Below are 13,243 nucleotides of genomic sequence, written 5' to 3'. Positions count from 1 at the left end.
GTTACCGAAGACGTTTCAAAATAACTGGAGAAACGCACCATTGCTCCCTCCTCCGCGTCACGAGCTGAAACTACTGTTTGGGGGGTGGGGCACTGAAGCACACCGCTGTGAAGGAAGGGTGTGCTGTGCTGTATTTACAACACAGGACAAAATAAGAGCAATACGGCATCTGCCGCAATAATCGTTTCATCTTGATCACCTTGTTTTCATGATTGTAGGAAGCCAAAATCATTATTTGAAATTTGATTAATCTCACAGCCCTAGTTCCCCCACACATAGACGTTACTTTAGGGCCGGGTGTTATTGTCAAAATATCATGTTTCTTATTTTTGAAGGTATTTGGTTTTTCCAGTGCAAATTTATTGGAATTATTTTTGCAATACAATTTGTCATGGTGCTTTTAGATTTAAAATGGTATATTTGAATAAACCTTTTACCCCACAATACCAAGTTTTGGATATTTAGTTAAGAAATATAAAAAAAAATTATATATATATTATATACATACTTTTATCATTTGTATCTATCTTTGATGACGGTATAGTATATATCCATACCTTTTCAAGGGTCCATGACTGTAAACCTGAATATTTTTGTTATACAGAATACTTTATTTTGGGGATGATCCACCCATGTAAACCTTCACCCACCCAGATAGTTTCTTAGCCAGGCGCTTTCAGTCATCTCACCTGTTCCACTCCCATCCCTCATCATTCACACACAAACGACAGCAGTCCCCTCTTGATTCTCCCCTTTTTGAAGTGTCCATGGTCTCTCGACTGTAGTAACACTGCAATCCTCCCATAGAATAGAATGCAATAGAAATCCTTTAATAATCCAGAGGGAAATTCGGCACTACAGATCGCTCACATTGAACAACAATAAACATTTAGGTAGTCAATAGGACTAAAATAAGAATATTATAATATTAAAAATAAGAATAAAATAGAATAAAATACGGTCTGGGATATACATTCCAAAATCTAAATATACAACTATCCAGCCAAAATATACAGTAAAATGTACAGTAATAAGTGTGAAAATGTAAAGTGTCCAGGAAGATTTTGCCAGGCTGTACTGTCACCCTGTGCTCAGTGAGGCACAGTGATGCATTATAGAGTCTATTGGCTGTCGGAATGAAGGACTTCCTGTGCCGTTCAGTGTTACATCTAGGGAGTCTTAGTCTAACACTGAACGTACCCTCTCTCTCAACTCCCGACCCTCTCCACTGATTACTAAAGGCTCGTTCCGACCGCCTCCAAGCCAAGTCTAGCAGCGCGGCTGCATTCAATTACCGTACTTTTCGGACTATAAGCATTTTTCGACCCTGCGGCTTATATAACGGTGCGGCTAATCTATGGATTTTTACAGCTAACTGGGCTCGCTCCCTCAGCTCTGTGACCGTCAGATCAGACTCGTAAATCTGCTGCAGCAGTGCACGCCTTGCCCCTCCTCCTCCGCCTCACAGTCGAGCCCTCCTCCTCCCCCTCACAGTCGAGTGCATAGCCAGCAACCAGCCAGACGTTAGCTCCCGGGACCATTAGCCACGTTAGTTAGCCAGCAAACAGCCAGGCAGAGACGTTTGCTCCCGGGACGATTAGCCACGTTAGTTAGCCAGCAACCAGCCAGGTACCGACGTTAGCTCCCGGGACGATTGCTACCTAGTGTTGGCTCTATCGTTCCGTGAGCTAACGTTAGTAGCTACCTAGTGTTGGCTAAGTAGCTATCGTTAGTAGCTAGCTACCATTACTGTTTAAACAAATGTTAATAAATGGGAGCTTCCTCAAACAGCCATCTCTTTCCCGACAATCCCCTCTGTGCACGAACCCTTACATTATGGTAATTAAACATTAAAACACCTGCGGCTTATAGTCCAGTGCGGCTTATATATGTACACATCATTCAATTTAGCTGCTGCGGCTTATAGTCCAGTGCGGCTTATAGTGCGAAAAGTATGGTAATGTCCAATGTAGAGGAGCGTATGCAGTACGTCGCATGTACCTTGTGGCTGCATACTTTCCTCTATAGGACATGAATTGAAAGCGGCTGCGCTGCTAGACTTGGCCGGAGTCGGTCGAAATGGGCCATGAGTCATCTAGCAACATGGGATAACATGGTAAACTAGGCTGGCCTGGCGCAGTTCAAGTTTAGCTCCGTTTGGTTTGATTAGGCAGTGTGAAAATGCCCCCAGGATGGAAGATTTTAGGAGAAGGGGTTAATTTGGGCCTTGCTGGGATAAGAGGACGTTGTGTGATTTGGAACTAGATTTATCGTCACTGCTACTGTTGCACTTCCCCGCTTTGTGCCAGCAGAGGGCGCTACTGTTGGGGCTGCCTGTTGATTCCCACCTATGGTTAATTCACAGAGACCCAGCTCTTAGGTCGCTTTCACATATAGTTTTGGTGGACTGGGTGCGGTTCTGGTGGTGAAGTTTCAACATTGTTGCATTCTTCATTTGGTTCGCCTGCGTTCACATAGCAATTTGTCAAGCGCACCGAACTTTCTGAACAATGTCACGCGGTCGAAAAGGGCGCTCGTCTATTGGACACAATGGAGAGTGGAAATCCCTCCCTTTCAGGAAGTGAAATGCGCGTCAACACAAACTGCGTGAAGCGTGATAGTAGCAGAGACGTGGCATTGATCCATCGTTCGATTATAATTCCCATTACCGCCATCCTCTCGCTAAACAACTTGTACACCTCGTTGTTTTTGTGAGTGCCCACATTCCCCACAAGCAGCTGTTTTATTTGGTCTTCTGCCCCCCAAGTCTGTCCACGAGACATGTTTACACAGTGTGCTTGTTTTGCAGTGAATGCCGCGCCGCGGTAATATTAATAATAATAACAGCTGTGTTTTTTTTCTTCCTTCTACCCCAAGATGCACAGTAGATAGATAGATAGATAGATGCAGTGTGCTTGTTTTGCAGTGAATGCCGCGCCGCGGTAATAATATACCCAAGATGGTTTATCAGGTGACTTCCTACGTTTGGTCCGCGTTTGGTCCGATGAAGCAAACCGAGACCTACGTTTTCAGGCGGACCAGAGTTTGCGTGTTTGGTCCGCGGACCGAGTTCGACGCGCATTCACACAAACCCGAAAAACCGGACTATCAAATTCTGGTCCGATAGTCCGGACCAAACAGCCCCTGTGTGAAAGCGACCTTAGACCAACGAATGATTTGACACTGGAATTGCTCTGGGTTTGCGGTGGTGGGATTTGTGTGACGTCAATTTGTCTCTCGTTGTTCGTTTCAATGTTTTATGATTTAGTGAAAACCAGCATCCACTTTTGCTGATCCTCATCCCGTTACCGACGGTTCCTGACTCCTCCTCTCTCCCCCGTCCTTACCTCCCTCTCTCACCCATCCCCTCCAACCCCCCCAGGAGGAGGAGTCGCTGCGCGGCCAGGTGAAGGACCTGGAGGAGAAGCTGGAGACACTGAAGATGAAGCGGACGGAGGACAAGGCCAAGCTGAAGGAGCTGGAGAAGCACAAGATCCAGCTGGAGCAGCTCCAGGAGTGGAAGAACAAGATGACCGAGCAGCAGGCCGACCTGCAGAAGCAGCTCAAAGAGGCCAAGAAGGTAAATCAACTCTAGTCAAATGTATTTGTAAAGCCCGAGATCACAAGGTAATGGGGCTTTCGCATTATTTTCGAATTTCGAATTTACATAAAAACACGAGAATCGAAATTTGAAGGGAGAAAAAATATATATATATTATTATAAAAAAAAAAAACGGTCAAGTCATATAGGTGAGACTGTGCTGAAAATAATGATACCAAACATACCATGGTAAAAAAAAGTTGCCAAAACTTTGAAAATAAGCTTATACCTTTTTTTTGTTTTTTTTATATATATATATATATATATATATATATTTTTACACTGACATTTTAACTTGTCTACAATTCTGCAACAAATTTCGAATTACATTTTTTGTTAGTGACAGCCCTACAAGGTAATGCCCCCATGGGCTTGATGAGTCTTCTTTAAGACGAGACAGCCTAGGTGAATAGGCAAATATAAAAAAAAAATCGATTTTGAGATTTCTTTTATATTTTACTTCCTTAACACATTCCCAGCCAAGAACTAGATTACTCGTTATTGGGATCGTTATTTCGTTTATTCGCTATATATATTCATAATTCATAGCTGCAGCCTCTGGTATAGTCTTCAGACCCTGTCTGAGCTGGCAGACGGTCAACACCGCCCTCTACTGCCAGGCGAAACTATTGCATCTCATTGAAAATGGGCTTGTGTCTTTTAGGAGGCGATCTGAGCCGGGCGGGCGGGGTTTAAATATTCAGGCGAGCCACTTCTATACAACGATGGCATCAGTAACTCCGCCCGAAACGGTTGGTAGTGTGGTGCGGACCTCCACGAGCATTATTTGGAATTGCGATAAGATATTTGGATTATCTCTTTTGCATTACATCAGATACAAGGTAAAGACATATATGAATTTGATCGTTGATCTGACATTTATTTCTACCCCGATCACAGCTACCCCGATCACAGCTATCCGACCCATAAATATAATATAAGATATATTTTAAGCACTTGCAAATGTCACAGTCTAAAACTATATCCATTGAATAAAGACCTGGCAATGAATGGGGTATCAGCGCCCCCTGCTGTGGCGGTCAATGTGTTAACATGTCTTATTTCAAACTAGTGGCAATTAAATATCAAACACACAATTAGTTGTTTATTTTTCTTCACAATTACAATACAGAACTTTGAGTGTTTTCTCAAAAATCGTTTTTATGCGTTTTTCTTACACGTAAGAGATGGAATGTCCCATTTCCCTAGCACCTACACACATCATACTTTCCACATTTCTTCTTATCTATACCCTGCTTTTTACAGAGGGGTTTGTTGATATATCATTCATAGCCTGATTTATAGTACATTTATACCAAAAAACCTGGCAAAAACATTTATTTATGACTGTAGACAGCATTTCCTGATTTATGGGATGGCAAAAAGACATAGCCACATCCCCTTCCGTAAAAAGTTAATTGTGTTATGGGTCATCAACATAATGAAACACATTTTATTTTATCTGGCATCATCCAATGTTGTTCCTGGCGATATATGCAAATTAGCGCATATTTAATTAGTAAATGGATATTTTGCATATAAAACATACAATCTCAAAACTTGGGTGCAGTTTTGAGACAGCACTACGGTGCAATGCGCCGGGTTCGACTCCCGGACCTGGTGATCTTTGCCGAATGTCTTCCCTGGTCTATCTCCCATTCCTCCTCTCTCTCTCTACCGGACTGCCCGGTAGCAAAAATCTATAAAAAAAACTACAAAAACATAACTTGTCCGAAAGGACAAGTAACATATAAAATCTCAAAACTTGCAATACATTTTTCTTAGTTGTTATGTACATAACAAACTGGGAAACTGTCATGGTGATATCTTAAAAAAAAACAAGTCAAGAAGAAACATCACAATAATAAATCAAGAACAAAAACCACCATAAAATCCAAATATGCAACACTCCCAGACATACCCCAGCGAAGGTAAGGAAAAACTCACTAAAAACCTAGCAATAGGAAAAAAGCACTACAGGTGATGTGGAGGAGAGAAACCTTAGAAGGGCCGTTCAAAAGGGGATCCCCCAACTTGGATGCAGATGATGAGTGTTGCTATGGATGATCGATGGATGGAGAATAAACAGGTGAATAGTTAGTATGTATGTAGATATACGTGTAATAAAACACATATGTACATGCAGTAGCAACTGGGGTACATAAGAAATTTTTTAAAGATTTAAATGGAATAGAGCTAAGAACAACAATGACAAAAAGCATAAAGAAACTAGTGAAAATATGAAAATAAGATAAAAGTCTAAATGTCGAGGCTCAGAGCAAAAAATATCAGTCATATTCCATTTGGATGAATGGATGCGTACATACAGTACCTATATGTTTAGCTTGAGGCTTCTCCAGGGCAGCCCCCAGGCTCTGGAACTCCCTCCCCCAAGACATTAGAGACTTAAAGGAACATGTCAACAATATGGGAAATATGCTTACCGTCTTCTCCAGAGTCAGACAAGAAGATGGATACCAATGTCTCCTCTGTGCGTTCAGTAGAAGGCTATCCTGCTGCAAGCTAGCCTAGCTTAGCACAAATTAATGGAAGCGGATACAGACCACTAGCTTAGCTTTAAAACTCTGGGCGGTGTCTCTGCTGATGTGCCCTTGAGCAAGGCACTGAACCCCAGGCAACTCTACACTTTGACCCTCTGCAGAAATGTATATGTGCCGACGCCCATATGTGTGTGTGTATCTAGGAGGGATATGCGGAAAGGCAGCATTTAATTGCTTTGTGTAAAGTGAGTCATTTTTGAAAACCCATGAAATGATGGGCGGGGGGTCGAGCTTTGTTTACATCTTTCTGTGGTGAGAAAAAAAAACTTTACTAGGGATGCACGATATATATACAATATTGGCCGGCATCTGTGATTCTTCTGATTTTCATGTATTGGTATCGGTCCGAGGAGCAAAACTGAGCAGATGTATATCGGCAAACGTATATTGGCTGGTGTTAGTGATTTATTTTTATTGATTAGAACGATCTAATGAGCAAAACGGGGCCAATGTGAACATGTTTCTCTTGCTGCTGCTGTGTGTACTTAATTTCTTTTTGGTCATGCAATTTGTTTATGTAATGTTACTTGCATGTGACAATGACGCAGTTGTGGACTAACATTGTTTAAGTATGTGCCATAACAGAATCAATTATTGGTATCAGTGAAAATGTTTATCGATGCATCCTTACTTTTGACCAATACAGTGACTTGTTGCCTCCTCCACACTACAGGAAGCCCGTGAGGCGCACGAGGGAAAGGACCGCTACATGGAGGAGATGGCGGACACGGCGGACGCCATCGAGATGGCCACGCTGGACAAGGAGATGGCGGAGGAGAGGGCGGAGTCCATGCAGCTAGAGGTGGAGACGCTGAAGGAGAAAGTGGACGAGCTCACCATGGACCTGGAGATCATCAAGCACGAGATCGAAGAGAACGGTGCGTGTGATGAGAGGGGAGAATAATAATAATAAACTTTATTTGTATAGCACCTTTCATACAGAAACTGCAGCTCAAAGTGCTTCACAACAGAAATGCAGACAAAGTGCAGACAAAATCAAAAATGTTCACATCCCAACAGGCCACCTTGTTTATGGTTTGATTCAGTTTTAAATAGACAATAATAAAAAGAGTAAGATAGTGCACATAAAGTGCAGACATATAAAATCCCAGTTTTATACAGTGCAATAAAATAGTTCTGGATTACTGTTTAACAGTTTAAAGTCGTCTTACCGTCTCTGTTTGGTATCCACAGTTTAAAACTTGACAGTCTTCCCTCCTGTTTGATACCCACTTTGACCCTTCGAACCTCCCACTCAGGGCAAACCTCCCTCTCTCTGGGTGAAGTTCTAGGCCTGGGTCCTACACAGTTTTAAAGCCTGACAGTCTTTCTTGTTTGATACCCACACAGTTTAATACCGACAGTTTTGAACCTGTAATAGACAAGAGTAAAATAGTACAGTGCAATAAAATAGTAGAATAGAGTACTCAGTAGATAGTAAAATGATGCAACAGTGCAGTGTAATAAAAAGTCAAGTAAAATGATGCAAAGTGCAGTGCAATAAAATAGAATGGACAGAGTAAAATAGTGCTACAGTACAATCAACAGCGTAGTGTATTGACACTTTCTGCGCCAATAACGTATACTCGTTATTGCCCGCCAGCGGTTAAGTGCCAATAACAAATATACAATTTTTTTCTACTTTAATATTCTATACACTCTCACGGACCTCTGTGTTATCATTGGAACTCATTCTGAGACCCCGAGAGTGCGATGCCGGCCGAATCCTGCTAGGTGGCAGTATCGGCTACCCTTTGAAACCTTATTTCACACTGTGTGTTACACTTTATATGGTCCGGGCAGAGAATTTGGACCCAGGCAAGTGAAACGCTTCATCCAAGCACCTTGGAACGCGTTCAGCACACTTGATGCATATTTTGTGCCATTTCATGTCAGGGACCCGATGGCCATCTATACTGGAAATCGCGATCAGACAATTGGAATATTCTTTTTGCAATACCTCCTATCAAAGGTAAGGACTATATGACATCAATCCTACTTTGATCCAACAATGATTTCACATCGATCGCAACGATCAACGTATGTAGTATTCAAAAGGTATGCCATTACTGACGATCAGAGCGTCACAAAACGACCCCCCCCCCTTTGATGCCTTCATGATGAAACATAATACCTATTATATACCTTTTTGATTTGGAAATAATATCGTGTCCAGGCGAGAAATGCGAACAACTGTCGCAAAATGCACATAGCGCTCCATAACTCAGCTTCCAGGAATTCGCCCGGATCACTCTGAAACTATACAATATTCACCACGGGATAACACATGAACGTATACATGAAAAAATACATGAAAAAATTTACTATTTTTTGTACATGTTGGACGAGAGATAGTGACTGTCAAATGAGCCATAGTATTGTCTCCATAGCTATAATATAGAATATAGATATAACTCTGCAAACATCGTGACGCACAGTGAAAATGCCTATCTTTTAGCGTGGCCCATTGACTACAGGGAAGAGAGTAATCGCTGGCGCTGAATGAGTTAAAAAGCTATGGTGAAGAGGTACGTTTTTAGCTTATTTTTGAAAGTATTAAGAGATATAGCTTCCCTAATGTCTATAGGTAGTGTGTTCCATAACGTTGGTGCATAGTTTGCAAAGGCTGCATCCCCGATTCTCTTTAGGCTGTGGTTTGGAACCTTCAATAGACCAGTAGTAGATGATCGCAATATTCTAGAAGGCACATAGTTGACTAGAGAATTTGCAATGTAGCTTGGTCCTGTTCCATTTAGTGCTTTGTATATAAGGAGGAGGACCTTGAAATCGAAAGCCAGTGTAGGTTAGCTAATACTGGACTGATTTGGTCTCTCCTTTTGGTTCTAGTTAGTAGCCTAGTTGCTGAGTTTTTAATGAGTTGAAAGTCGTTCTGTGTTTTCTCTTGGGAGGCCGGTGAGGAGTGCATTACAGTAGTAAAGTCGGCTTGAGATAAAGGCATGGATCAGTTTTTCAGCGTCTTTTTGATTTATAAACGGCCGTACCTTAGCTATGTATCTAAAAGTGAACCCTCAAGCCAACTGAAGAATCCATTGTGCTCACCGGCCCGGAAAACGTGTGGATTATGTATTTACAGTACTCAACACTGTAATCAATAGCGTGTTCGATATTTGGAATGGCGATCAGGAATTGGAATAATCTTTTTGGATAACATCTGATCTCGGGTAAGGAATTTATTTTACCAGTCTTTTAGTTTGCCCTATGCGTGTGTGTGTGTGTGTGTGTCTGTGTGTGCGTGATCAGGAAATGAGAGAATCGATATTTCAGCCCGCCTCTAGCGTGCATAAGTACACATAGGCCTGCCGCGATAAGCAATAAATCGATTAATTGCCGCGATAATTAAAATGAGTGCAATGATTTTGACGGGCGCGATTAATTGCTATTTGCGCGTTTGTTTTAATGAGGCGGAACCAGTGCCCCTTGTCAGTCACTGTCCGTGTTGGGAGGCGGGCCGCTGGCTTTACTACAGAGCACAGCACAGGAGCTCCGTGGGGCTAACGTTACCCCTCATTGTGTCTATTCTACTAGCATTAACGTTACTCATACAAACAATCAATAGCGAGTTATATTGATCACGCTATGTACGATAGCCATGCTAAAACGCTAGCACAACATTAGCACCTAACCTAACAACAAGCCTTAACAAGTCGGCGATCTTTTTGCGAGACTAAACTCTCCGCTCGGTGGCAAATTGTGTTGATGTCGGTTTTGTTTAATCAATAAATGAGGCAGAATACACAGTGACTGTATCCTTTGTTTATTGCACTTGTGCCTGCTGCAAACATAATGATTATGAAATCCTATGCGAGACATTAAAGATGGCGGCTTTCTGTTTTCGTTCAGACTCCCTCAGACTCTCCAACGAGTGACGCGTCTCTATTCTGACCAATCAGTGGTCTGCAGTGTTTCACGTGACTTTTCTGGTACCACTTCTACTCGCTTGGAACCACGACAGAGCAGGGACTAAAAAAGTACCCAAAAAGTACCTGATAATCACAACAATACTTCCGGTCCGGTCGGTGGGCTTCAAAATAAAAGTCTAAAACACCGGAAAAGACGGAGCGGTGGGCTTCAAAATAAAAGTTTTGGGAAATAAATTTCTCCAAAAAAAAAAAAATTCTCTAACCGGTCGCAATAATATCGCTTATCGCGATATTTTCGGGGGCAATTAATCGCCCAGCAAAATGTGTTATCGTGGCAGGCCTAAGTACACATATACTATCGATAATCTAGCGTTTATTTGAAAACGATTCATAAATAGGCCAAAAATTAAAAATGGATTTGTGTATCCAGAATATGTATCCAGAATATTCCAGTAAATGCCGTTTATCACGGAATCTATATATTTTCCTTGAAAACTAGGGTTTTTCAAAATGCTATAAAACGGAAATGAAGCGATTATTAAAAAAAAAAAAAAAAATCCGTTTCGACAATGTTGACTGCGAGCAAGTCATTGATAAGCGACAGGCAGATTAGACACATAGCCATAATTTAAGACAGAGATTATGCGTTCACAACGCTATCATTGAAGTGGGTGGTGGCATTTAACCATGCTTCACCTGTTAACACTTTGACTGCCATGAAACGTCTTTTCACGTCATTGCTGGCCATGCTCAAGTTGCCGGGGGACGCTGTACAGCGTCCTTATATCAATATTTCAAAAATCTGCGAGCGGATTCATATGTCCCCTCCGCTGGCCTGAGATCCACCAGCAGGACCCACTGAGCTCTCTGGCGGTTCAGGAGCGCCATCTGGTGGCCGATCGGCGCAATCGCCAAACAGGATGTTGAATAGAGGTTGTCATGACGACCGTAGTACTTCCGGGCGCTCGCTATAGTTCATGGGACTCTGGCTCGTCACGCTACACGGTGATCGATTGGCAATAACTCGATAAACAACATGATTTGGACGTATATACCATTATACAAGCTGGAGATGGACCGGGTAAAAATATATCCCATAATGATAAGATTTCTACTCGACGATGATCGCCCAACGGCGCGCGGAGACTGGGGTGAGTTTCAGCGTGTAACGTTACCGTCTTCGATACTAACTGCTATTATCAACATTTGACCCACATTAGATGATTGGTATAACGCTGCCCACGGAATTATAAACGCCCCCTCGCCCATCCGGTCAACATCAGATGACGTGTAGTAACTTCTAGAAGTACGTCTAGTTGGAATTTTTTATATCGCGCTGATTGCCATCAAACTGTATTTCATCATCAATATAATGCATTTGGGGCTATATATCACGTTCTGGAGAAAGCTGCAGAAAGAGATGAAAACATACTTATACATTAGACCATACTTTACTATGAATATGTGAATGAAAAAGTTTAACGTTGCTACACAATGAACAATACATATAGGACTTTGAATGGGCCCTAATAATGGCAATGTAGCAATAGAATTTAAAAAGTTATAGCCCTGCAAAGAAGGGGACTTTCTCCATAGACAAATAGCGCTGGCAATCTATGGTATATCATGAATTTAACCTTAGGCAACCAAAGTGTTAATGGCCGGTACTGAAAGTGTTTTTTTTATATTTTATTATTATAATTTTTTACTATCCTCAAACTAAATCCTCAATTTGAATAAAGTGATTAATCTGATTAAATTATTTTTTATTTTTTATTAAATCAACTTTCCAGCCCCAGACCCAGCCCATTAAATCAACTTTCTTTAATGAATATAACTCATCAGTTTCTTTTAATACTATAATATTAGTGTAGCCTAATCTTTATCTGCAACTGTGAAGAAAAACCCCATTGGTTTAAACAGAATTAATAGAAAAAAGAAAAAGAAAAAACGTATAAAAAATTCGAATGTTGATTTAGAATTCGAATGCCAACGTAACGTTCGAATGTTTGGGCTCAGCCCTACCTCGTGTGTGTGTGTGTTTACCTGTGAAGTCAAAAACCACACTACTGCATGTTTACTTCCATGTTTCCTGTGGTTCTAATATCTCGTCTCCCCATCCCTCCTCCTTTCCTCTCTGTCTTGTCTCCATCTTGTCTCCTCTCCCAGGCTCCGATGGCGCTGCCTCTAGTTACCAAGTTAAGCAGATGGAGGAGCAGATCGGCAGGCTGAAGGAGGCTCTGGTCAGGTCAGCTCCAGGGCCCTCATTCATCAACTTGACGTAGAAAATGTTCTATTTCCACACGTAAGCACAGAATTTAGAATGAGTGCACGCACAAAATAAACGGGATTTACCACACGTGCGTACGCAGGTTCTACGCACACCTGTCATGATAAATATCACCTTGGCCCTGCGCCGAGGCTCGTGCACACTTTCACGTATTTGCATACCAAAACCGCCCCGATTAACCATATACGGTAATGGACACCCCCATGAAATGTGGAAGAATGGACTAAACCGAGGGAAGCGTGTTATGAGACAGGCTGACAGACGTGTACACGTACGGTGATGTCGGATATGATATCTATTAACCATTGCTGCCTGGGCAGCGCAAACACTAATAAAGACCGTGCTGGAATATGACTGCCTTTTTCCGTTTTGTTTGATTAATACCCAGGGATTAAAGTTCTCCTCAATTTTATTCCAAATCGCAACGGATTTTCCGTCAATTTTCTACCTGCTGCATATGATTTCTAGAGGCATACAATCTATTTTGATGTCAGTATTGGGTAGCCTATATAAACAATAATACGAGAGCATATACAAGAACAATGAATCTCACTGCCAATGATGTAGCCTATACGCCATGTGTAGCCTGCCTATATGTGATCAATACAAACATGAACTTGAATTCCATCATGTCTGTGTGCGGGTCACTGCGGGAACTCACAAGGCTGTTGTCACAATGTAAATAAGAACGTGCACTGAAAAGTTACAGTATGTAGTTGGTTGATTATTTGTATGACAGTCAGTAAACCCTTGCAAAAAGTATCAGTTTTATTTAATGAATTGAAAACATTCAGCATCGCCTTCCTCCCGGCATGCAGCAACAACATGTATCAGGCAAATGCGCATCGCAACATTGACTGAGTGGAATCCCTTTCTATTCACATAACTGCATTTGTGATGGAGCTTTGAC

General features: G+C 41.8%; 1 protein-coding gene across 1 annotated transcript in view; it reads left to right on the top strand.

The window, feature by feature from the left end:
• The window catches only part of LOC311239679 (dynactin subunit 1-like), a 75,885-nt gene that overhangs the window by 28,147 nt on the left and 34,495 nt on the right, over positions 1-13,243 (top strand). Inside the window, exons 10-12 of the mRNA XM_084328081.1 lie at positions 3,383-3,580; positions 6,836-7,040; positions 12,213-12,291. Of these exons, the coding sequence (XP_084184207.1) occupies positions 3,383-3,580; positions 6,836-7,040; positions 12,213-12,291 (482 nt within the window). The remainder of the gene's footprint in view (positions 1-3,382; positions 3,581-6,835; positions 7,041-12,212; positions 12,292-13,243) is intronic.

This window comes from Notolepis coatsorum (genome assembly GCF_963971535.1).
Source record: "Notolepis coatsorum genome assembly, chromosome: 13".
Taxonomy (NCBI): Eukaryota; Metazoa; Chordata; class Actinopteri; order Aulopiformes; family Paralepididae; genus Notolepis; species Notolepis coatsorum.
Note: the sequence above shows the minus strand (reverse complement) of the source record. Positions and strands in the feature narration are given on the sequence as shown.